The 24,518-nt window shown below is 55.3% G+C and overlaps 1 protein-coding gene across 1 annotated transcript in view; it reads right to left on the bottom strand.

Moving 5' to 3' along the window:
* Positions 1 to 24,518, bottom strand: part of GNB1L (G protein subunit beta 1 like) — a 71,005-nt gene that overhangs the window by 16,805 nt on the left and 29,682 nt on the right. The window contains exons 3-6 of the mRNA XM_017856652.1: positions 16,637 to 16,783; positions 16,030 to 16,155; positions 7,396 to 7,558; positions 2,006 to 2,104 (exon numbers count right to left, since the gene is read on the bottom strand). Of these exons, the coding sequence (XP_017712141.1) occupies positions 2,006 to 2,104; positions 7,396 to 7,558; positions 16,030 to 16,155; positions 16,637 to 16,764 (516 nt within the window). The 5' untranslated portion in view covers positions 16,765 to 16,783. The remainder of the gene's footprint in view (positions 1 to 2,005; positions 2,105 to 7,395; positions 7,559 to 16,029; positions 16,156 to 16,636; positions 16,784 to 24,518) is intronic.

Genomic DNA, 24,518 nt, shown 5'->3' with positions numbered 1-24,518 from the left:
CCACAATTGGATTGACAAATTATAACCTGACCCTCAGGCGTGGGGATGGAAAAGGGAACATGTGGAGTTAATGTCGGCTTTTCTTAGCGGAATGCTTCACGCTGGATCTCCATCACCAACAGAAACGCGATTTGTCCTCTGTCAACTACATTAATTACCTTAACAAGTTTGTACATCCCTTTCTATGCATTTTTCTGTTGGAATTTTACATGATTGTGCAATGACCCACGTTTCCCAAGGGGTGGAACAGGAGCAGTGCAGCCTCGGACACCCTTTCCCAGGATCTGGACGTCCTGCCCACTGCCTGTGGGGTTCCAGCCTTGGGGGGCGTTTTTCCTCCCAGCAGAATCCCTGTCAAGCCCTTGGAGGAGGCTTGTCTGGGCACATGGAGGCCAATGACCCAGGCTCCGCTGTAGTCCCTGTGGCCCGGCTGTGAACCTGCTGGCACCAAGTTTCATCATCCCAGGTGAGCCCCCCGGAAGCTGCCCTGCCTCCCGTGAGGGCTTCTCCCCAAAAGGCCACAGCCGCAGAAGTAGCACCACAGGATCAGCCCACGGGAGACCCCAGATTCCAAGTGAACTTTCTTAGTCAAGAAACCATAGGGGAAAGCTGACTGCAGTAAGGGGCGCCTGCTTTCTGGTCACATGGAGAGAGAGAAAAGCTGGGGGCAGGGCCTCTGGGGGTGCCTATCCTGGTGGGCCTTGCAGGGCACGCAGACGCCCACCAACTGCACAGGCCCGTCCAGTCTCGCTCTCATGAGGAGATCAAAGAGGCAGTGAACCAGAGTCATCTCCTGGTAAAGGCCCAGCCCAGGGCAGTTCTCAGAGTCGAACAGAAAAGAGGGTCGAACAGAAAAGGAGGGTGCCTGGGCTGGGTGCGGTGGTTCACACCTGTAATCCCAGCACTTTGGGAGGCCAAGGCGGGTAGATCACGAGGTCAGGAGATCGAGACCATCCTGGCTGACATAGTGAAACCCTGTCTCTACTAAAAATACAAAAATATTAGCTGGGCGTGGTCCCGGGCGCCTGTAGTCTCAGCTACTCGGGAGGCTGAGGCAGAAGAGTGGAGTAAACCTAGGAGGTGGAGCTTGCAGTGAGCCGAGATGGCACCACTGTACTCCAGCCTGGGTGACAGAGCGAGACTCCATCTCAAAAAAAAAAAAAGAAAAGGAGGGTGCCTGGCATGACCTAGGGCCCCGGGAAGGGTGCTGCCGGTGACCCCTTACCACGGGCTTCTGAGGCAGCTCAGGGCTAAAGGGGCTCTTTCCAAGTGAATGCATGGGACCACTTGTTCTGCAGCCCTAGACGTGAGCAGCCCCGAGGAGGGCAGCTACACCTGGCCTGGAGGGTGATGAAGGAGGAGGCTGGCCTCAAGGAAGCTGTGCTGCATGGAGGCAGCTGGTCCAGAAAAGTCCCTCCCAGCAATCCCAACCTGGGCCCCGGCTGATGCCTTCCAACCCTGTCTAACCACAAAGAACAGTTGAGAAGGAAGGAAGTGTTCATGGATCTGAAATTCCAAGTGTGGCCTCAGGGAATGTCATTGTGTTAAGTCCACTCCTGCCTCTAAGAGGCAAAGAAGTAACAAAAATTAATTCCAAGCAAAGCGGGGACATGTAGGCTTGCTGTAGTTAGTCAGCGTGGCCCGCCCTGCCCTAAGCAGGGCCCAAGTACTGAGGCGCTGGCAGACACCATTGTCCCCTCCTCACTGCTCACTGGAGGGCACCACCGGCTGCGGGATGAACCCACCCGAGCCTGCAAAGGACAAGGACCTGCTGCCACTGCTGCTGGCTGAAGCCAGGCCTCTCCTGAGATGCTGACGGGAGGCCCCTTGCAGCAGCGGGAAGCAGACGGCCATGGGGACACTGAGGAGGCTGCACAGGTTCCCTGCGGTGGGGGGTGGGGGGAGTTGCCTAAGTGGCTTGACGATAAATCAGATCCTGAATGGAGCATGACTCATGGCCGTGGGCGTGGCCGGCAGGGCGTGGCTGGTGTACGCGGGGCCTTACCTGCCACAGCCGCAGGCACATGGGCATGCCTAGCTTGGCATCTGCCTTCGGCTTCAGGGCGCACACTGACGTCTTGGATGGCATCTCCAGAATCTGAACCTGACAGTAAGAAAACAAGTTGATTTGGGCGGTTGCCAAGTAGAGTCTGCACTATACAAACAAGAGACTCTTAAGGCGATTAACCAGGGCTGCTGTGAGTTTCTGTCTGCGCCCCTCCCCGTGGTCACCTGGGAGCCCAGGCTCCTAATTAGGCTGCATGCGCCCTTGCAAAATGCTTGCACCATTCCCGGGTCACCGCCTGGCAGCTGCCCCGGCCTCTCCCGACATTACTGCGCAGGCTGAGCAGGAGGATGGTTCCCTGGCCCCTGACAGAGCCCGCCGATTCTCTCTCCTTCCTGGTGCTTTACATACAAACCACTGTGAGTGATCTCAGGCATAGCCATGGTTCTAAGACTTGCCTAGGAGCACCTAGGGACTTGCCACCCACTTGAGAAATGAATGTGATGTGCCTCCTCTGAGGGCAGCTCCTGGAAACCTGGCTCCCCCAGCACCCCGGTGTGCCCTGTGCATCAAGACTGCATTCCAGGTCCCCTGAACACAGGCCAGGGCCCTCCTACACCTGGGCTGGGAGATGTGCCGTGCTGGCTTGTGGGGTGCAGGTCTGCTGATCACCCATCTCCTGAACAGCCAGGTCAGGGGATGGCCAAGGCCATAAGCAGCAGACTGCCAGGTGGTTATGCTGGAATCCAGGTCCGCCTGCACCCTCTGCCCTCACTCTGGGAACTGGGGAGGCTCAGTCAGCCCTGAACTTCCCCAGGTGTGAGCGAGAGCAGCTCACTGGCCCCTGACAGAGCCTGCCGATTCTCTCTCCTCTGTCTGCTTCTCCTTCCTGGTGCACGTTTTACACAAGAACCACTTGGAATGAGCTACCGATAACAATAACATCAATGCACAGTCACCTTGGGCAGAGCCTGGCATACATGGGGCATCACCCAGTTTACACACAAGGAGTCCGAGCCCCAGAGGCTGGGGGCTCTGAGTAGGCAGAAATCATACCAGTTGGTCCAGTGGTCTCTGGCCTCTCTATTCTCTGGAGCCAGGCAGGGGGATTGTGTCTTAGGGGCCTGTGCCTGTGTGGGTGAGAAGCTTGCTGCCCTCACTAACCCACACAGAACAGGCCCGGTACCCCAAGTCTGAATCCTAGATCTGCCACAGGCAGGCTGGGGGTGTGCTGAGGTCACCTCCGGGCAGGGCAGAGAGCTAGACCCACAGCCCAGTCCTTCCAGCTACAGAGTTCTGCTGAGGCGCCCACCTCCAGTACACGGACCAGGGCCACGGCACTTCCTGGGCAGGCTGCTCTCGCCAGGGGCCCCCACAGCAGCTCAGCCTCTGACAGCAGGGCTTCTATTCCACTCAGCACCAGGAGTTCAGCCTGGAACACAGGGCTTCTGCCCCACTCAGTACCAGGGATGGCTCACAGATCTAGGCCCCACACAAATGCATGCACACACACATGCATGGGTAACATGTACACACCTGCACACACAAATAAAGCCTCTTGCCCGTCAAGCCCAGAAACCAGGGGCCTCAGGGTGAGCCAACCATCTGACGGAAGAGGTCCCCGGGGAACAAAGAAAGTAACACAATGAAGGGGGCAAAAAAGAACTCAGTAATGGGAGAGGTGATTATAGTCAGGAACCAAGAGGCTCAGTGATGGTAAGACCAGGCCTGCGAGCTCTGGGGAAGGTGGTCAAGCCTGAACTCCAAAGCCAGCCAAAACGGTAAGCAGGAGGGTAAAACAGAGGTCTCCGTGGACACCAAGGATTCCTTGTGGAAAAACCGCTCAAGGAGAAGCTCTAGCAACATGGAAATACAGGAACAAGGACGTCCAAAAACCAAGACGAGGCGCCACTGAGCCTGGCACAGAAGAACATGGAGAACCCAGGAGAAGCCAGGGCGGGCTTAGCCGTTCTTTGTCTTCTGCAAGTAACAGCAACTCCGGGACAGGGTTTCTCCTCTTAGGATCAGCATGGCCACTGTGTGAAGAGCTACAGGCACCTGGGTGGCCTGCAGGGACCAGAGTTATGACCCATGTGCCGCCTCCGTGATCCCAGCTAAGGGAGCAGCGGCAAGCTGTCATTGGGTGTTGCCACCATTGTCCCTTTGCTGTTTTCAGGGTCTGTGAGAGCCACCGTCAGGGCTGTGGGGAGGGTCTGGGAGGGTGTAGACCACACTGTGTGGCTCACTCCCGACATTTCCAAATGATACGGGAGAGGGGCAGGGAAGTGCTGGGAAGGGAAGTCCCCTGGCAAGGGCTCCACCCCCGGGCCTGTGCCTACAGACCTAGGTAAGGACAGGCACTCCTGCATTCACGCCCAAATGCTGCATTTCCCAAGACCACCCTGGCCCGCCATGCCCCCATTCTGTGCCTATAAAACCCCCCAAGACCCTAGCAAGCAGAGACACAAGCAGCTGGACATTGAGAGGACGCTGAGAGGACGTCGAGGGGAGCACGGCGGTGGAAGAGCACCCCGACAGAGGCTGGCATGCTAGCAGGCCATCGACCAGCAGAACGAGGTGGAATCTGGCCGGGCAGTTGGAGGACAGCCCAGGCCACCAAGCGGACCGACTCCAGGATAAAACCATCTCCCTTCTGGCTCCCCTATCTGCTGAGAGCTACTTCTACTCAATAAAACCTTAACACTCATTCTCCAAGCCCACGTGTGATCCAATTCTTCCGTTACACCAAGGCAAGAACCCACGATACTGAAAGCCCTCTGTCCTTGCCATAAGGCAAGCGTCTAATTGAGCTGACTAGTACAAGCCACCTATGGACAGCTAAACTGAAAAAGCAGCCTGTAACACACACCCACTGTGGCTTCAGCTGTAAACATTCACCCGACACTGCCGTGCAGCCAGGGCCTCACAGCCTGCCTGTCCGTGTGATTCCCTAGAGGTTTGAGGAGTAGGGCACTGAGGAAGCAGAACATGCCCCCATCGCATGCCTTGGGAGGGGATGAGGGAACTTTTCCCGTTTCACAACCTGTTTTCCCCATATGAAACTGAGAAGTTTTGTTTTGTTTTAAAGTCAGAGTCTCACTCTGTCACCCAGGCTGGTGCCATCGCGGCTCACTGCAGCCTTGAACTCCTGAGCTCGAGTAACCCTCCCACCTCAGCCTCCCCAGTAGCTGGGACTACAGGTGTGCGGCCACCAGGCTCAGCTAACTTTTTGTAGAGAGGGAGTCTCACTGTGTTGCCCAGGCTGGTCTCGAACTCCTGGGTTCCTCCTGCTTCGGCCTCCTGAGTAGCTGGGACTATGATTTCCTACTTTTTGCACTCTTCTGTGCCAGATTTCTTAAAATAAGATCTGCTCCTCTTGTTGCTATATCAGGAGGATGGGCTAGTTCCAGCAGTTAATGGGGTGGAGAGGTGAGGGACTTAAGCCAGGGGCAGGAGGAGCTGCCCTGAGCACACCTGTGCTTCTGTGGGGTGGGGAGGGCTGTGGAGGAGGCAGGCACTGGCTACACAGCCTACACAGCCATACACAGTCCCCAACAAGGGAGGGCCTGTCTCAATTTGGGCTCAAAAAGACCCCTCTGGGGAGAGTGAGGGGATATCAAGGGCAAATGACTTGAGCAGGCCAGTGAGGGCAGGGGCAAAAGATGATGGTGGGGCGTGATGAGGGCAGAACCCAGGGCAGTCCTGATGCCCCACTCTGGGTGCTGCAGGAGGGAGCGGGGGTGGCAGCACCTTGAACCACATCCTGGGTGCAGGGGAGCGGTGAGCCCTGGACCTGAGCACCAGAGTTACACACCATGTCCACCTGGCCTGGGTCCTCAGCCCGGGGCCGCCCCTGCCTGCGCCTGTACTTGGAGCCTCCTACAGACACCCATGAGCTTTCTGCCTGGCACCTGACTGCAACTTTTGTTTCCAGAAGGAAAGATGTTAGGTTTGGGCAAGTGTGGCCACCCACTCGGCCGAGTGGGGTGGGAGTACGGCTCCCTGGGCGTTGTCTGGGTGCAGGCCAGCAAGGCTTTCTCCCGCCCAGTCCGACAGATTCCAGGTGGGAATGTGGAAAGCAACTGTTTTCCCAGGATGTGCGAGGTCTCCAGACAGGCTGCCCCACGGGGAGAGCCGAAAGCCAGGACGAGAGTTAGACAGCCTTGAGCACAGGGGACATGGGGCCGGGGGTAGTGCAGGCTGACCGAGTGCTGGCTGGCGGCCTCGGGGTGGCTGACACCAGCGCATGGAGGACAGCAGGACAAGGGAAGAGCTGACTCAGACTCCTGCGGCATTCCTGTGGGTCTGCAGACCTTGGGTCCCGGGGGAGGAAGCACACCCCTCTCTCTGACATAAATACAACTTGTAACAGGTTTTTGGCAGATTGGCAAGAAAAGTGTATGTAGCTCCTAATTGGTTATTTAAATGCAATGAACAAATAAATGCCTGTTCCTATCTCATTATTTATGTACTGGATCTGCCTGAAGACAGAACGACTCTCCTTGGGCAGAAGCCAAGCCCAACTGTGCGTGGGGGCTGCCCTGCCCAGTACCAGCCCCAAAGACAGCTGGGGCACAGGGAATGGGGAGGACTTGGCAGTGGGCATGGACAGTAGCCCCCACGTGTGTGACCCCACTCCATGGTATATCCTCCCCATGCCTTGCCCTCGGGCCACCACGCCCCACTCACCAGGCGGGACAGTCACCACTCACAGGCTCTTCTCTGATTTCCCTTCGGCTCCCCCAAGAGCTGAGCCTCCAGCCATGCCTAAGTTCCACCTAACAGTGGCCTCCCTGCTTGGTGACCCCCCCATCCCCCTGGGTGTTCCCTAGCTCACCTTTCTCCTGGGGACTGTGATCACCACCCTGTGCCTGCACCCACCCATCCCAGCCCTGGTTCTGTGCCCTGAGACACCACCCTCCCTGCAGCCCTGGTTCGGCCCTCCCCAGGCCTCCAACTTCACCAGGGCATTGGTCTCTCTCCCACCGCCTCCTGCCAGCTGCCCCGGAGCGTTCCTCCCACTTGGGTCTAAGGTCCTCAGGGCCTGAGCAGTCTCTACCCTGCTGACCTCGGGCCTCCAGGCTTGGCCATCCCACGCTGCTCTCCTCCATATGCAGAACTGTGCTGGCTGTCAGGCCTCCAAAACACCGGCCCCTCCCCCAACCCCTCCTGATTCTCCCTCTGCCCTAGGAGGATGGCTCATCAGCAGGGCCACCCCGAGGGGCAGGCCCAGGCCTAGCTGGCTGTGCACCAGCCCCGGCCGGTGGAGCTGCCGTCGAGTGGGCAGCTCCACGGGGTCCTGTGGGTGGGCGCAGGTGCCTCCTAACCAAGTGCAGAGGATGAGCACAGCTGTTTGGAGAACATGGGGCCTCAGGTGGGCTGGCTCTCACCTCGTCGCTGCCCTTCCCTGGCACGGCAAGTATCCAGCGCGGCTGGCCCCCGGCCAGGATGCTGCTCCGGCAGAAGCTCACACTCTCCAAGCGCACAGAGTCCACAACAGCGTTCCTGCCCTCCGCCAGGTCCCACAGGCACAGCTTCAGGTCTCGGCCCTGACTGCCAGACAAAGAGGAGACAGGCCTGAGACTCCCCTGGACAAGTGTCAGCTCCCATGGCCCCTGCGGCGGAAGGAAGGCAAGGCCACGTTTCCAGAGAGTGGGTGCCGTGAGCTTGGATGACCGCAGGTCGTGAGCCTCAGCTGAGGAAGGGCCTCACCGCTCTGGCATTGACACATGAGCCAGCACCAAAGTGTCTGAGGCCAGGACACGCAGTGGACCAAGGCTGTGGACCGACGGCTGCCCAGCGTGGCCCCGGGGTGGGGGACACCAAGCCTGCAGTGCTGCACAGCACAGACAGCAAACTTCACTGTGTACATCCTAAAACCAGCAAACACCCAGGGTGCCAGGCCCCCAGGAAGGACTGCAGACTGTGACAAGGGGGAGAACAGAGGAGAGCCAACCTGAGGCGTTTTGGGGTAGTGCTCATGACTAGATGCTTATGAGGTTAAAGACAAAAATAACTGCACAGAAACTGCTCCCGTGGGTGAATTAGTTTCTCAGAGGAGTGCAGGTTACAGTTCTGGATCCTCTCCACGTGTACACCTGGTAGAACAAATGAGGAAACCAGGGGTGGCTCACGGGCCCGGGGTCTCACCACAGGGAGATGTGACAGAGAGGCCAGGGAGAGATGGGCTGGCGGAGTCAAATTAGAATTGTAAAGTCAAGACGAGCAACGAGTGGTCAGATGCACAGAGAGAAATGAGTGCAGACGGGTGTGTAAGCACAGGTCACCCTGCAACCCAGGCGCCTCCCACTGCTGTCTGCTGAGAACACCACACCTAACCCCAGGTTTTGGTTTCTTATCCTGTTCTCCAAAAACAGGAACCAGGGCTCTGGAGAAATGGCTGACTCTAGGATAGAGTGGAGGAAAACCAAGATGTTAGTCTCAAGCATCCTGTAGTGCCAGGCAGTGAGAAATGCTTCAGAAATAAAATAAGGCTGGGTACAGTGGCTCACGCCTGTACTCAGCACTGTGGGAGGCCGAGGCAGGCAGATAACCTGAGAGGTCAGGAGTTCAAGACCAGCCTGGCCAACATGGTGAAACCTCGTCTCTACTAAAAACACAAAAAGATCAGCTGGGCGTGGTGGTGTGCGCCTGTAATCCCAGCTACTTGGGAGGCTGAGGCATGAGAACTGTTTGAACCTGGGAGGCGGAAGTTGTGGTGAGCCAAGATTGAGCCATTGCACTCCAGCCTGGGTGACAAAGCAAGACTCTGTCTCAATAAATAAAAAATAAAATAAAATAAAGACTGGGTGTGGTGGCTCACACCTAAAATCCCAGCACTTTGGGAGGTCAAGGCAGGAGGACTGCTTGAGCCCAGGAGTTCCAGATCAGCCTGGGCAAAACAGTGAGACCCCTATTTCTACAAAAGACACAAAAATTGGCCAGGCCTGGTAGTGCGCACCTGTAGACCCAGCTACTCAGGAGGCTTCGGTGGGAGGATTGCTTGAGCCTGGGAGTTGGAAGCTGCAGTGAGCCATGATTGAGCCACTGCACTCCAGGAGACCCTGTCTCAAAAAATAAAATAAAAGTAAAAAAGGATTGGGGATGTCAGAAGGACACAGGCTCTGAAGCTGGAACAATCTGAGAAATCAAATAAATCATAGTGGTATTAGATTTTAGCTCAAAGAAAGAAGTAAATCTGCATGAGCCCATCCTCATGAGTGAATGTGTATTATGTATCAGAAAGAAGAAATAAACCTTCCTTCCAGCTTCTTATATTCCAATTAAAGTAGGAATCTGCCATGGCTGGGAGGGATGAGGGAAATGAGAACACCCCAGTAGTAACTAGTGCAGGCAGAGTCCACAGATGGATGCTAAAATCAGCGGCAAAAGTGTAAGGGTCTCAACATATTGCCTAGGCTGGTCTCAAACTCCTCGGCTTAAACGATCCTCCTGCCTCAGCCTCCTGAGTAGCTGTGACTACACTCCCCAGATGTTATTAATTACTGCGGTGGTGGTAGCACAGGGCCACACATCCTTGGCTCTCCTCCCCCCAGGAGGTGGAGCTTCATTTTCCCTTTGCACGTGGACTGCAACTAGTAAGCAAAAGCTATACCTTGACAGTGGAGTCAGGCAGACACTTCCTGCCCCAGTGACCAGAGTTGTCCTCGCCAAGCCATGGGCCATCAGGGACCCATGTGTTCAGCATGGATGCCAGGATGATAGGATGAGAAACCTCACTTCTGTGGGTTTCCTCCCAACACCCATCACCCCAGTCTTAACCTGAGAAAATATCAGACAAACCCAACCTGAGGGGTGTTCTACAAAACATCTGCGCAGTAACTCTTCAAAATTGTCAGCTAGGTGCGATGACTCAGGCCTGTAATCCCAGCACTTTGGAAGGTGGTGGTGGGAGGATTGCTCGAGCCCAGGAGTTCAAGACCAGCCTGGCTGACATAGTGAGACTCCATCTCTACAAAAACAATTTTTTTAATTAGTCAAGCTTGGTGGCGTGTGCCTGCAGTTCCAGCTATTCAGGGGGCTGAGGTAGGAGAATTGCTTGAGCCTGGGAGATTGAGGCTGTGTGAGCTGTGATGATACCACTGCACTCCAGCCTTGGTGACAAAGCAAGACCCTGCCTCAAAAAAAAAAAAAGACCAAAATGTTGAGGTCACGAAAATAAATGATCACACACCCAGAAGGGACTAAGGAGACGTGACAGCTCAGAGGATCCTGGAGCAGAAACGTCATTGGCAGACAAACAGAAGAAACTGAAACAAAGTCTGGGTCCCAGTTATTATCATGCACCCATGTTCTGCCAGAAGGGCTGTGCGGTGTGCGGCGTCCACGCCACAGAGAACTCAGCACCACAGAGACTGATCTGGGTAACTCAGTCCCTGTCCAAATCTCCACTGGGGTTTTGGAGAACCTGCCAAACTGACATCAAAATGTACCTGGACATTTGGAGCACAAAGACTCGCACAGCCCCCGGGGCTCTGCTAGGCAGCAAGGCTCAATGTGACACTGCAGGGAGGCCGAGATGGGGGTGTCCTCAGCATGACGAAGGCCAGGGCCAAGGGAGGGGAGATGTGGCTGCACACCACGCTCACAGGGAGGGCATCCATGTGCCCCCTGCGGGGAGCAGAGGACTGACTTGTTTTTCCAGGAACTTTAACATTTTTTTCTTTGAGACAGTATCTTGATCTGCTGCCCAGGGTGGAGTGCAGTGGGGTGATCACAGCTCACTGCAGCCTCAAACTCCCAGGATCAGGTGATCCTCCCACTTCAGCCTCCCAAGTAGCTGGGATGACCAGCGTGTGCCACCACACTCAGCTAATTTTTGTATTTTTTTTGTAGAGACGAGATTTCACAATGTTTCCCAAGCTGGTCTTGAACTCTAGGCCCAAGCATACCTCAGCCTCCCTAAGTGCTGGGATTACAGGAGTGAGCCACTGTGCCCAGCTTAACTTTTTTTTTTTTTGAGACAGAGTCTTGCTCTGTCCCCCACGCTGGAGTGCAGTGGCATGATCTCGGCTCACTGCAAGCTCTGCCTCCTGGGTTCACGCCATTCTCCTGCCTCAGCCTCCCAAGTAGCTGGGACTACAGGCACCCGCCACCACACCTGGCTAATTTTTTTGTATTTTAGTAGAGACGGGGTTTCACCATGTTAGCCAGGATGGTCTTGATCTCCTGACCTCGTGATCCGCCCGCCTCGGCCTCCCAAAGTGCTGGGATTACAGGCTTTAGCCACTGTGCCCGGCTGGCCCAGCTTAACTTTTTGTTTTGAATCAGTTTTGAACTCACAGGACAGTTGTGAGAACAGCACGAAGACTCCCTATGCCTCCTGCTGCAGTGGCCTGCTTCTCCCGGCCTCTCCCAGCCCTGTGCACACAGGTGAGCCTGTCACCAAGAACCCCACCTTGTCACCACCACATCCTGACCAAGGGTGAGCCCCAACAGCCCGCAGTCATCCTGGGGCGTTGTGGCCTGTGTGGGGTCTCGCGGGGCACACATTGCGTTGCTGTGGGCCCTGGCTGCCTCTGACCCCTGCACGGCCCCTTCTCTCTCCCTGTCTCTGCCTGTCTCTCATGTCCTTGCACTCCTTCCTTCCCTGGTGATGAGGCCCAGGCCCACAGTCCTCAGGGGACACCAGATGATGCCGCCTCTCCTCAGTCACCACGCTGCGAGGCGCCCGACGTGCCCTGCCCACCCTCGGAGGTGTCAACCCTGGTCGCCTGGTCAGGACCCATCATATTCAAAGGCTCATCATCCCAAATTCTGATCATTCATTTTAGTGCTCATATTGGCCCAGGCTAATGGGAGCCCCTGCAGGCTGGCTCAGAATCCTCTGACATGTGGCCATCCATGAGATGTCCAGACCTAGAATCTGCCATCTCCTGGGGAACCCTCACTCCACTGGGACACACAAGCATTTAGAAGCCAGGACCTGGGTGTCCACCTGCTCACTGCTAGAGCATGCCCTGGCCGCCAGGCCCCTCCATACGCAGGCAAGGGAACACACACACACTTCCCACGCATGCACACAACACACAATCACACACACCACATACCTCATACACACCTCCCATACATACACACCACATAGGCATCTCTCACACACACAATACACAGGTTCTTTTTCACTTTCCCCCTTTCTGTGTTGGTAACTCTCCTCTCTGGGCAGGGACCACCCTGGCCTCTGTTCTCCTGGAGATGTTCACTGACATGCTCAACCAGTGAGCCTGCCCGCCTGCTCTCACCAACCTCCTGGCCTCCCAGGCTGCCGCTGCCACACCACTCTCCTGACCCTGCTTCTTTGACTGCCTGGATCCCCTTCCTGCCCCATCCAAGGGGCATTGAGGTGGGGGAAGGCAGGACCGCTGGGTACCCACACGGAAACACAGAGCCTTCACTGCATACCATAGTGAATTCCAGCTGAACCATGGACCTACAAGGGACAACAGCAAAGCTCCAGGGAGACATGGAGAGAGGTCTCTCGGACCTCGGTGTGGGAACTCCCTGCAAGACACAAAGGCACTCTCCATAAAGGGAAAGCCTGGCAGACTTGAATTGACTGCATTAAAATAAGTAACCTTTGTTCATTAAAGACACCATTAGGGGCCAGGCACAGTGGCTCACGCCTGTAATCCCAGCACTTTGGGAGGCCAAGGCAGGCAGATTATGAAATCAGGAGACAGAGACCATTCTGGCCAATATGGTGAAACCCTGTCTCTACTAAAAATACAAAAATTGGCTGGGGGTAATGGCACATGCCTCTAATCTCAGATATTCGGAAGGCTGAGGCAGGAGAATCGCTTGAACCAGGGAGTCAGTGAGCCGAGATCGCGCCACTAAACTCCAGCCTGGCGACAGAGAAAGACTCTGTCTCAAAAAAAAAAAAAGTGAGAAAAAGAAAACAGCGACAGCTGACTGCAGCTACATGCAACACAGGGAGCTCATGGAGATAAAGCTGAGTGACAGAAGTCACACACAGATGCTGTTCCTTATGTCTCCACACTTTCAAGGAAAAAGCAGATGAAGCTAGTCTATGCTTTTAGAGACAGATATTCAGAAATAAAGCAAAATGAGGCATGAGGGGCTACCTCCTGGGGCATGAGGGGGCTACCTCCAGGGAGAGCAGGACGCAGCAGCTCGGGGTTCGGAGGCTCGGGGGCCCCGCACTCTACTTCCTGACTGGAAGCTGGTTGCTCAGGTGCCCACTCAGCCATAATACAATGCTCTGAGCACACTTGTCTTGAGCTCTTCTGTGAGTACATTATACTTCACAAGAAAAAAGATAAAAATACACCCTGCTGAGGTGGCTGTCGAGGGCACAGGTGCGTCCTTGGCATGCGGGAGGCTGAGGGCGTCCTCCCACCTCCCATCGACATGAAAGCTATCACTTCCTTCAAGGGCCACTTGGAGAGACTTGGCTTTCAAACACAGCTGAGCGCAGGCCGGGTGGCGGCCCACAGGCTCTAGTACAGTGCAAACGCACCTGGCACTCCACACCTGCAGTCTCCATCCACAGACCCCCTGACCCGTGGCTGGCTCTGCCTGGGAAGCGGCCACTGCTGCACCATCCCAGCAGGAAGGGGAGGCGCCCTTGAACGCTAGCTCCCAGACTGCCCACCAGGCCTGGCACAGCTCCCGTCTGCAGGACAGTCTGATACCACGAGGCACCTACGCAAGGGACCACCAAGGGCTACACTGTGGCTGAAAGCTCAGGAGGACCCTTACAAACAGCAGCTCCCGATGCACATGGCCTGGTGGGGTTGTAGAAATGAAGTCTACTCTGACAATCAAAGACCAAACCCACACTCAGGCTCCCTGCACCAGCGGTGGGGGATCTGGGTTGTCTTGGCCAGTACGCAGGCACGACCACAGGGGGTTCTGCAAGCACACAGGCCCAGGGTTCTGCAAGCATACAGGCTCAGGGCCTCTGCTCTTCAGGACAACCCTGGTGCCTCTGTCACCTGCAGCCATCTCCCAGGTGGTAGGCACCCCATGAGTCTGGCACAGACATGTTTTGCAGACTGGTAGGGGCCAGACAGGCCTCATTCTCCAGGGACTGGACTCCACAGTGCCATGAACCAGGCACCAAGTCCAGAGCAGGAGAACAGGCCTGTCGTTTTGGAGTTCTGGGCCGTGATGGTGATGGCATGGAGTTCCCTGAATATGAAGCAAGGCAAATCCCAGGACAGCAGGCCCGTGCTCAGAATTCCTGGGCTGGTGGCAGCGATCCCCACACAGGGGCAGATGTCAATGTGATCAAGGACAATAGCCTGCTCTGGCATCCAGGCGACTCAAAGGAGGACTTGTTGCCAGCTGCCTGCAGGCCTTCCCTGTCCCACCATACCCTGTCCCTCCCACTCCCCATGGGAAGCAGAGAAGCCCCTCAAGCACCTGCTCCTGCCTGCTGCTTCCTGGCCTACCTCCGGCCTGTTGTCCCTAGCCCCGTCACCTCCACAAGACCATGGGGGTAATGTCAGAACCCAGCCTTGGGCTAACTCCCAGGGGCTGCCCCTCCCTGCTCTGCTGCCAGCTGCCCAGCACCCAGCCCCACTGTCCCTCACCACATTCACAGGCAGGACCTCCAGGGCCTCAGCACATGGGATCTCCCCAACCAGGAATGCCAGGCCCTCTTGTTCCCCCGCCACCTCCTGCTCACCCAGTAGTGCACCAGCGTGTGGAGCAAGGCCCTGTGAACCAGGTAACCTCAGGATGAGGCTCTGCCACCCATTAGGAGGATGGTGTCATGGCCATGGGAGACCAAGCTGCAGAAGGGTCCACAGAGGTGGCCCTGGGACCTGGGCCCACGGGATGGAGGCAGAGGCTCCTCTGAGGAGAGGCCTGGGCTCAATGTGGACCCCTGGACAGGGCGAGCTCTGCTGAAGGCACAGGCTGACACTGCAATGGCGCCACAGCCATCCCCATACGTTCACTAGGCTCTTCCCAGCAGGCACCTGGCCAGACAGCACAACAATCATGGAGGGTAGGGTCACACTGTCTCGGGATGGGCTAAGGGCTCGTGAACCATAGGAGCACCCAGAAACCTGTCCTTGTGCTAAGTCGAGGCTAGAACAGTGGGGTCTGAGTACCAACGGGGACAGGCCACCTCTGTGGACCCTTCCTGCTGAGGCACAGTTTGGACAAGTCATGCCCAAGTGATGTGTAGGGGACAGAACACACACGTGAGCTTGGGGCCCTGAGGGAGGAGACTGCAGGGGCAGAAACCATAGGAGACACTGCAGGGGAGACTGGATGGGGAGATGGCCCTCACTACCATGCCCACTTCAGAAACACAAAAGCACACCGCTGTGGGACAGCATTACACGCCCAAGCCCTGCGCCCCGCCCCCCGCCACTCAGCCGCCATCTTGCCGGCCACATAGCTGTATGTGGCACATCAGGGGCTGGGTCCTCTTGAGAAGAGTCAGGTGCATTGTCATAACCTAGTGAAGGGACACACATGGCCAGGGCTCAGCTGTCAGAACCCCCAGTTCCCAGGGCTTCCACCGGCACTGTGTGTGACCCGCCATGGTCATGGCACACGGCTCAGGCAGGAAGGGCAGTGGACAGGGAGGTCCTCCTTGGGACCACTGCCTGCATCTCTGAGCCTGCACTTTGTCCCATTCCCCTCCTCTCAGCAAATGCCCTCACCCTTGCCCAGTCTCCCAAGCCACAACCCAGTGCCCTTGTGAAGGCCCTCCCACCAACTTGCACCTGGGCTCACCTCAGATGTCACCAGCCCTGGAGCTCTGGCCTCCTCAGCTGGCACCTCCTGGCTCCAGCTTGGAGCATGAAGAGTCCAGTGGAGATGGTGGAGATGCAGAGGCAGACCTGCCTGCCTCCCCATGACGAGGGGCTGGTCCTGCACACCCTGCCCTTGCTGCGGACCCTCTGCTGGCCCCTTCTGGTCCTCCCACCCCGTTCTGCCACCCAGTGATGGACACTAGGGCCTCCATCAGAGAGTTCCTGACTCCCCCGAAGGCCATACCTGGCTCCCGCACCTTGGAGACCCACCTGAGGAGCTGGTGCCCCTGGGGCAGCGTCTGCAGCCAGGTTACACACTGGCCCCCGTGGCCATCCAGGGTGGTGACCGTTCTCCGCGTCTGCAGGCTCCAGACGTGTACCAGGCCACTCTGAGACCTGTTTCAGACAAGCCGAGCAGGGTGTCAGGGGGCAGAAGGGTGTGCTGAATGCTCTGGGGCCAGCCTGGAGGCCACATTGTGGGATGCGGGCATCTAGGCTGGTAGAGCTTAAAAGCCGACAGCTCTAAATATGAACTAAGGGGCAAACTGGCAAAGCGCTCCTCTTCCAGAGAGGGCAGCAGGGGACCCTCAGGAGCCTCTAGGCATGACTCAGGCAGATCTGCTTCTCTGGAGGTGGGGGAGACATGCCACAGAAATGCGTGCTGGGTGGTCTTGCCTGCTCCTGAGTCTGTAACAAAGAGTGTGCGTGTCCCTGCCTCCCCCAAGGGACAGGATGTCTGTCCGGTGGGTGCGAGCCTGGGTGACCAGCAGTCTATGCCCCTTGGCCAGCACCTTCAAACAAGTGCTGGGCTCCTTGCTAGGTCACGACCTCCTGACTTAGCCCTGGGTGGCCTGGGGCTGGGGCCGCAGCTACTCACCCTGAAAAGAGGACCGGGTGTCCCTGAGCCTGGGCTCCTTTCCAGAAGTGCAGCGCATGCACCGGTGACTGGGTGCCTCGGAGGACAAACTGGGGGTCTGGAGGCGGTGGCGGGCAGGGGGCCGCCATGCTGGCAGGATGCAGTTACCTGGGCACCAAGGGAGGGCGTGTGAATGACTGCGTCCCTACTCCCATCCTCTAGGAAGGCTGCTCAGGCACAGAGGTGCTTGAGACGCTGCCCCTGCTCAGTGTCCCTGGCCCTCTGCCCCAACTGGGAGAGGCACCCCTGCTCCCCAGACATTGATGAATGGCCTGTGGCTGCAGAGGCACCAGTTCCCTGCACGGCAGTGAGCCCAGCAGAGAGCATGGAGTTCACCCTTCCCCCACTGCTGGGGGAAACTGGGAGCCCCATGGATGCCAGCCCTCCTCGCACTGTGCCTGTTGGCCTCTGCACCTGACTGGTGCACCCGCTTGGGTCCCATCTGAGCCATCCCTGGGTGGGCACAGCAGTGTCCAACATTCCCTCGGTCACTCTGGCCTCCAGGCCTTCCTGTCCACCACTGGCTGTGCCCTCTGGCTCCCCAGATCCCAGTAGCCACACCGGTGCTTTCCCACTCTGGCCATCTGCGTGCTGGGACTGCCAGTCCTGCCACTGGGCTTGGCTGAGTCCCACCCTCTGTCCAGGCCTCACTCGTGTCTCTCTTGGGAGCCACCCTCCCTTCCCGCTGGCAAATCCAGTCTCCTTTCTTCTCTCATCCCTGCTGCCACCTCTGCCCATGGCCAGCTCAGGGATCAGGGATCGGGGGAAAAGAGGCATGCAGGGTCCCAGGGGGGCTGCTAGGAGGAGCCTTCCTCTCACATCTGCTGGGCCCTGGGCCTGCCCCGCCACAATTTCTAACTGCCATCACCACCCTGTGTGGTGGCAGCACCCCTTTTACACTTGGGGAAACTGAGGCAGAGAATAGTCACTGAGCTGCGCCAAGCCCCTGGCGCTGCCTGAAGTACTCTAGGGTTTTGTGGCGCCACTGAAGGGCAGAGCGGCCGGGGCAGAGTCGCCGTGCGGCTCCTTGGGAGAGCTGCGGTCACCAATAAGCAGCTGCTCCCCGGACCACGTGGCCTGTCGGGGAGGCCTGCAGAGCCACCACCCACCCAGAGAGGCTTCCCCAGTCCCTGCCCAGCCCACCCAACCACTCAGCCCCGCAGAGCCTCTCACTCCACCTCAGCCCCACAGCTGGCTGCTCTGTGCGGTGGCCCTGGAGCCAGAAGCGACCAGTTCCACGTCTGTCTGCCTGCAGGCCCTGAGCTGGGCTAAGGCACAGAGGGAAAGGCCAGGAGCAGACCACTGGGCGGCTGGGGCAGCCTGTCACAGAGGGCCTCTTCCACTGGGCTCTGGGACAGTGGGACAGGCCCCGGCCCAGTCGCCTACAGCCTGCACACAGGGCAGGAAGGATGGCCCACGGCAGCCACAGTCAGCAGAGGGACTGGGGCCAGTAAAGGAACAGGGCAGGGGAGGTGGGAAGGACTCTTCCAGAAGGTGCTAGGTGGGAGGCAGATGGGGGTGCAGGTGCAGAGACAGGAGTGCTGTGGATGTCTGGAGGTGGCTGTCCAGGGTGCCCCTTCAGTGGCACCACCACCGCCAAGCCCTGCCTCTTTCCTCCTGAATACACGCCAGCCCTCTCCTCACTCTCTTCAGGAGAGGTAGCAGCAGCTCAGCTGGAGCAAAGGTTCAAAACACCCTGAGAAATGCCCCTGCCAAGGTGTCCTGCAGAGTGGAGGATGGACAGCAGCCAGGGCCCACACGGGCTGCATGGGGGAGGGCAGGAAGCCTGGGAGGGGCCAGGCAGTGACTCCAGGGCGCAGGTCCACCCTGCCTGGAGAGGGACCTCGGGCAGCCACTCTACCTCCCGACCCTGCCTCTCTCAGGGGGTTCCAAAGACAATGTGGAGTTCCCTGGGATGTCCTTTACTAACTGCCAAGTTCCATTTTTCCTTTTCTTTTTTGAGGGGGATGAGAGGGGTTTCATCCTCTCTCACCTCTGGCTGAAAGCCAACTGACCATGCCCAAACTTGAGAGTGGCTTCCAGGGGAGGTGGAGGGACCACACCCCACACTGTTCCCAAGACCCACCGCCCCTGCTCCAGCCTGGGATGGGGAAGACTCCTGAAGACGCAGCCGGGCCAGGGGCTGGAACAGCTGCCCTCAGTGGGTTGGCTTGGAGGACAGTTCTCAGAAGCCACCGCCTGCTCGTGCTATGCCTGCCAGGTAAGAAAGGCAAGCTAGTCAGGCAGACAGGGAGACAGGGCCCCAGCTCCAAGAGGAGCCAAAGAATGCAGACCCGGCAAAAGCACCTCCACCTAGCAGGAAAGCACCGAGTGCAGGATGGAGGGACCCCCTCATGACTCCAGTCCAGGAAGCAGAGCCTGACAGGTCACCTCTACACAGGTTCCCCGTGCAGTCCAGGCACGGACACACACTGGACACATGCTATGCACACACATACACACAGGCACACACATGCACATGGTGCACACACACACGTGCAAAACCCAAGCATAGGACACACGCATAGCACATACAGGTTCACACACCCATATGCTGCCCCCACGATACACACAGCCCCAAAACAGGCACACACACAGGCACACATTCATACCTATACACACATACACACACGCAGACTCACACACTCAGGCACAGGCCCTCACGTATGTGCACACACCTGCACACACAGCACAGAGAAGCACACACACAGACAGCACGGCAGCCTTGGGTGGTGCCAGCCGAAGCCCGGCCCCCCCTTGCCACCTGCCTGGGGCCTGGCGGGAGTTTCCAGAACCTCACCAGCAGAAGGCTCATTCTCAGGTGATGAAATCAAGTTCTCCTCTATTGTTTCCCCAGAATTGCAGGGAACAAACCCGTCACGTTGTTACAACAACCAAAACGCACAGGCCAAAATGATGCATCGGCAATTAAGGGCTCCATCATTTCAAGTAATTAAAATAAATGCTTTATTTGAAAACTAATTAATTCTAGCTACATATTTTTCCCATGACAATATCCTAGGATTGCTTGATTTATGACATCTAATTATTCTTTATTAATTTAATTGAGAATCATCACGTTCCCCTATCTTGCCTGGCCCCAGGCTGTGGAGCGAAGGCCGCCCTTGCGCAAGGCCTGTGTGCGCCCAGCCGTCCTCGCGGTGGCCCCAGCCCAGCCCCGGCCCTGTCCTCCCGGAGGCAAAGGAACAGGAAACTTAATTCACAGAGCACAACTATGGCTTCTGCCTGCTCTTCCAGGTGTCAAAGTGAGCCACATTCTTTGAAAAATGAAAGACAGTCTGACACAATTTGTGTAACTCTAACAGTCTTTCCAAAGAAGCTACAGACACCCCTGAAAGCCCCAGGGCACAAATGGACAACAAGGGCATCTGCCTGAAAAGTGCCACTGCGGAGGCAGCTCGGCAGGCCCCAGGGCTCTCCCGAGAGAGGTCCAGAGCGCTCCTCTGGGTGTGGGGACCAGCGGGCAGGTGCAACTGGCACAGAGGTCCATGGACACTGCACTCAAGGGAGGCAGGGGCAGGCCTGCAAACGTCCTGCTGGCACACACCCACCCACACCTGCAGGGCCTTCCTCCCTACAGATGAAGCAGGGCTGGGGCAGTGGCTGGAGCCCAAAGACCACAGGTCTCTACCCAAGACATTCTCGGGCTTTCGGGGGTTCATGCCAGACAGGCCTCAGCTCAGCCTGGGCCCCTGCCCTGCCCTTGGGCTGCACAGCCCTGTGCTCAAGTCCCCTAACCCTTCTGTGTAAATTAGCAAAGAGTACCACGAAGTGAGTCAACGTGGGGAGCCACCACCCAGAGAGGCCACTGGCACCACCCCTGCCCGCCCCAGCCCACCAGGTCCTGCCTGTCCCATTGGGCATGTGACAGCACAAGGACAAGCCACACAGGCTGCTGGGAGTGCCTCAAACAGGACCTTCCGCCCCGCTGCATATCTCACACAAGGGCATGGAAATAGCTCCAGCATCCCCCGAGGAAGCTCCAGCAAGACTGAAGACTAGGTCAGCACCCCTTTACACCAGGATGGACACCCTGGGTGGCCCTCTCCCAAAAAACAACTGAAGATGTTGATAAAAGTTTCTTAAAAGACCAGGCATGGTGACTCATGCCTATAATCCCAGCACTTTGGGAGGCCAAGGTGGGAGGATTACTAGAGTCCAGGTGTTCAAGACCAGCCTGGGCAACATAGGGAGACATTGTCTTTACAAAAAATAAAAATAAATTAGACAGGTGTGGTGGTGTATGCCTGTGGTCCCAGCTACTCAGGAGGCTGAGGTGGGAGGATGGCTTGAGCCCAGGAGGTCAAGGCTGCAGTGAGCCATGACTGCACCACTGTACTCCAGCCTGGGGGATAGAGCAAGACCCCATCTCAAATAAATAAAATAAAATAAATAATTATCTTAAAAATTTTTTTAAACACAGCCAGGCACAGTGGCTCAGGCCTGTAATCCCAGCACTTTGGGAGGCCAAGGCAGGAGGATTGCTGGAGGCCAGAAGTTCAAGAACAACCAGGGCAACATAGTCAGACCCCATATCTACAAAAAATAAAAATAAATTAGCCGGGCATGGTGGTGGGTGCCATGTAATTCTAGCTACTAGTAATTCTAGCTACTCAGGAGGCTGAGGTGGGAGAATCACTTGAGCCCAAGAGTTCCAGGCTACAATGAGCCACGATCACACCACAGCACTCCAGCCTGGACAACAGAGCAAGAGCCTGTCTCTGAAAAAAATCAAAATCAGGCCGGGCGCGGTGGCTCAAGCCTGTAATCCTAGCACTTTGGGAGGCCAAGACGGGCAGATCACGAGGTCAGGAGATCGAGACCATCCTGGCTAACACGGTGAAACCCCGTCTCTACTAAAAAAAAACTACAAAAAACTAGCTGGGCGAGGTGGCAGGCGCCTGTAGTCCCAGCTACTCGGGAGGCTGAGGCAGGAGAATGGCGTGAGCCCGGGAGGCGGAGCTTGCAGTGAGCTGAGATCCGGCCACTGCACTCCAGCCTGGGTGACAGAGCGAGACTCCGTCTCAAAAAAAAAAAAAAAAAGAAAAAAGAAAAGAAAAAAATCAAAATCAAAATCTTAAATGCATCACTAAGTTGACAAAAAAAAGTCTGAGCTGCCAGAGGTCAAACACTAAGTGCAACCTCGGGAGACCTGCCAAGCCTGCTGTGAGGGCATTTGCTGCACTAGGGACCTGGATTTCCAGCTCTGATGGCCTCTGGGGTGATAAAAGGCAAAGCTTAGGGCCCTCCTATGGTGGCTAACCTCCTAGGAAAACCCCAGTAGCTAGATGCTCAGTGTTAGGCTGAGCCAGCACTAAACCTACACCCATGGATGCCAGAAAAACACCAGTCCTCAGGTTTCAGCCCTAACTCACACCACCCTGAGAGATCCCCCACACCTCAGTCTGTCTTCTCAGAAGGAACCCATCTGAAACCCAGGCCTCAAGGAATTCACTTTAGAAAAAGTCCTAAGAAGTACAAGGTTGTAGTCAAAAATCACAAAAATCAACAAGGAACCATGGCACTGTAAGTGAGAGTCATCAGAGGCAACAGAAAACAGAACTAGACCCACAGAGCAGAGCACTCAGGTATACAAGGCAAGGGTGCTTAATGCTCTTAAAGAAACTGAGAGGGAACTGCAACTACAAGCAGAGAGCAAGGGAGGTGAAACATCATCACACAGATCAGAAAAGGATCCAACTTGGTGAGAGGTGGTTGGGAAGCAGGAGATGTGTGTTGGGCCAAGGTATTACTCTCCAGACTGTTTACTGATCTCAAAAGGAAAATGTGTACCTTCAATGGAGACATCTGGCTGTCACCACTTTCACCACTGAGAAAAGCTGGCACTGCCAATCACGAACAAACTGGCATTGCTTATCTCCTGACGTGATGCCACAGACGTGGCACCATCCCTGTGTGTCCATGCCAACAATGCTCAACCTGAATCCAGCCATAAAGGAAACAATCAGACACATCCATACGACGAGACACTGGACAAGACTACTAGCTTGGACTCGTCAAAACGGTCAACATCAAGAGAAACCACCAAAGGAAAACACCAGGTAACTTCTACATTAAGAGACCAAAGGGGCATGATGACCAAACACATATGAACCTTAGATCCTGGCTCTTAGATCAGATCCTGGATCAAAAAAAGGGGGCTATAAGGGATGTCTGGGGGACCTTTGGGGGTAATCTGAATATGGACTGCAGATAATGGGGTGTTATTAATTTCCTTGGGAAGGATAACCGTATTTTCTGTAAAGAATGTCTTTATTCCACGAGATACATCCTAAAGTATTCAGGGGTGAAATGCTATAATGTCTACAATCTGTTTTCAAATGTTTCAAAAAAATTCTCTCTCTTAATATCCCTACCCATCTATGTATGAATATATAGGCAGAGAAGTAGCACAAATGTGGCAAAATGCTAACAACTGGTGAGCACAGGTGAAGGTGTACAGGTATTTATTTTACCACACTTGCAGCTTTTCTGTAGATATAAAACCATAAAGGCAGGCTACAGGGGTGGAGAAAGACAAGTCCACACTAGACTCGTATCCAGAATATCTAAAGAACACAGAGGTCAACAGAATACAAAAGCAAACACCAAAAGAAAAATAAGCAAAAGGCTTGGACAGATATTTCACAAGCAACGTAAATGTCCAATACATATATGCAAAGATGTTGAACCTAATTAATAATCCTGGGAATGCCTGTCAAAACTACAATGTGATATAATTATACTCTCAGCAGATTAGCAAAAAATTAAACAGTCTGTCAAATGTTGATGAAGACAGAGGACAACTGGAACCTTCTACCAAGCTAGAAGGAGCACACACGGAAACGACCACTTTGGAAAACAATCTGGCTCCATCTTGCATGCCGTATGACTCAGCAACCCTACTCTTAGATAAACACCCTGAAGAAATTCTCACAAGTGCGTGCAAAGAGACTCACACAAGAATGTTCCTAGTAGTATTGGGTATAATAACAAAAACCAAAAACAACCCAGACAGCTAGCAACTGCAGAAAGGAACACATTGGGTAAATTCGTATGATAGAATACTCCACAGAACTGAAAATGAATCAACTCCAGTCTTACATGGATGAAGCTCAAAGTCATAATTCTCATCAAGAGACATTAAGGGAATCAAAACTGAAGTTACAGACAGAAATAAAATGTTCACAACACATGTCTGTTAAAGGATTCATTCTCAGAATTTACTCCTTGACTCAGAATATGTCAGTCAATAAGAAAAAGAGTGTGTAACACAAAGTAATTCCAAAAGGCTAAAATTAGAGATAGGCAAAAAGGTATATGGGGCAAACAGAAACAATAAGAAAGGAGGAGTTGAAATACTAATAGCGGACAAAGTTGAATTCCAGCCAAAAAGCATTAGACTTGACAAAGATAGTTTTTAATTCTTCGTTGCAGTTTACAAAATGTACCAGTTTATGGCCAGGTGTGGTGGGCTCACACCTTTATTCCCAACACTTTGGGAGGCTGAAGTGGGAAGATTACTTGAGGCCAGGAATTCAAGACCAGCCTGAGCAACACAGTCAGATTTCATCTCCCAAAACAAATAAAAATTAGCTGGGCACAGTAGTGTAGTCCTAGCTATTTGGGATGCTAAGGAAGGAGAATTGCTTGAGCCCAGGAGTTCGAGGCTGCAGTAAGCCGTGATCACACCACTGCACTAAAGCCTGGGTGACAGAGTGAGACCCTATCTCAAAACAAAACAAAACAAAACAAAAAAACTATATATATAACAGTTTTTAATATCCATATATAATATATAATTAATATATATAACAGTTTT

This window comes from Rhinopithecus bieti, unplaced genomic scaffold (assembly GCF_001698545.2).
Source record: "Rhinopithecus bieti isolate Rb0 unplaced genomic scaffold, ASM169854v2 scaffold_44745, whole genome shotgun sequence".
NCBI classification, from domain to species: domain Eukaryota; kingdom Metazoa; phylum Chordata; class Mammalia; order Primates; family Cercopithecidae; genus Rhinopithecus; species Rhinopithecus bieti.
This window is presented reverse-complemented; position numbering and strand designations above follow the sequence as displayed.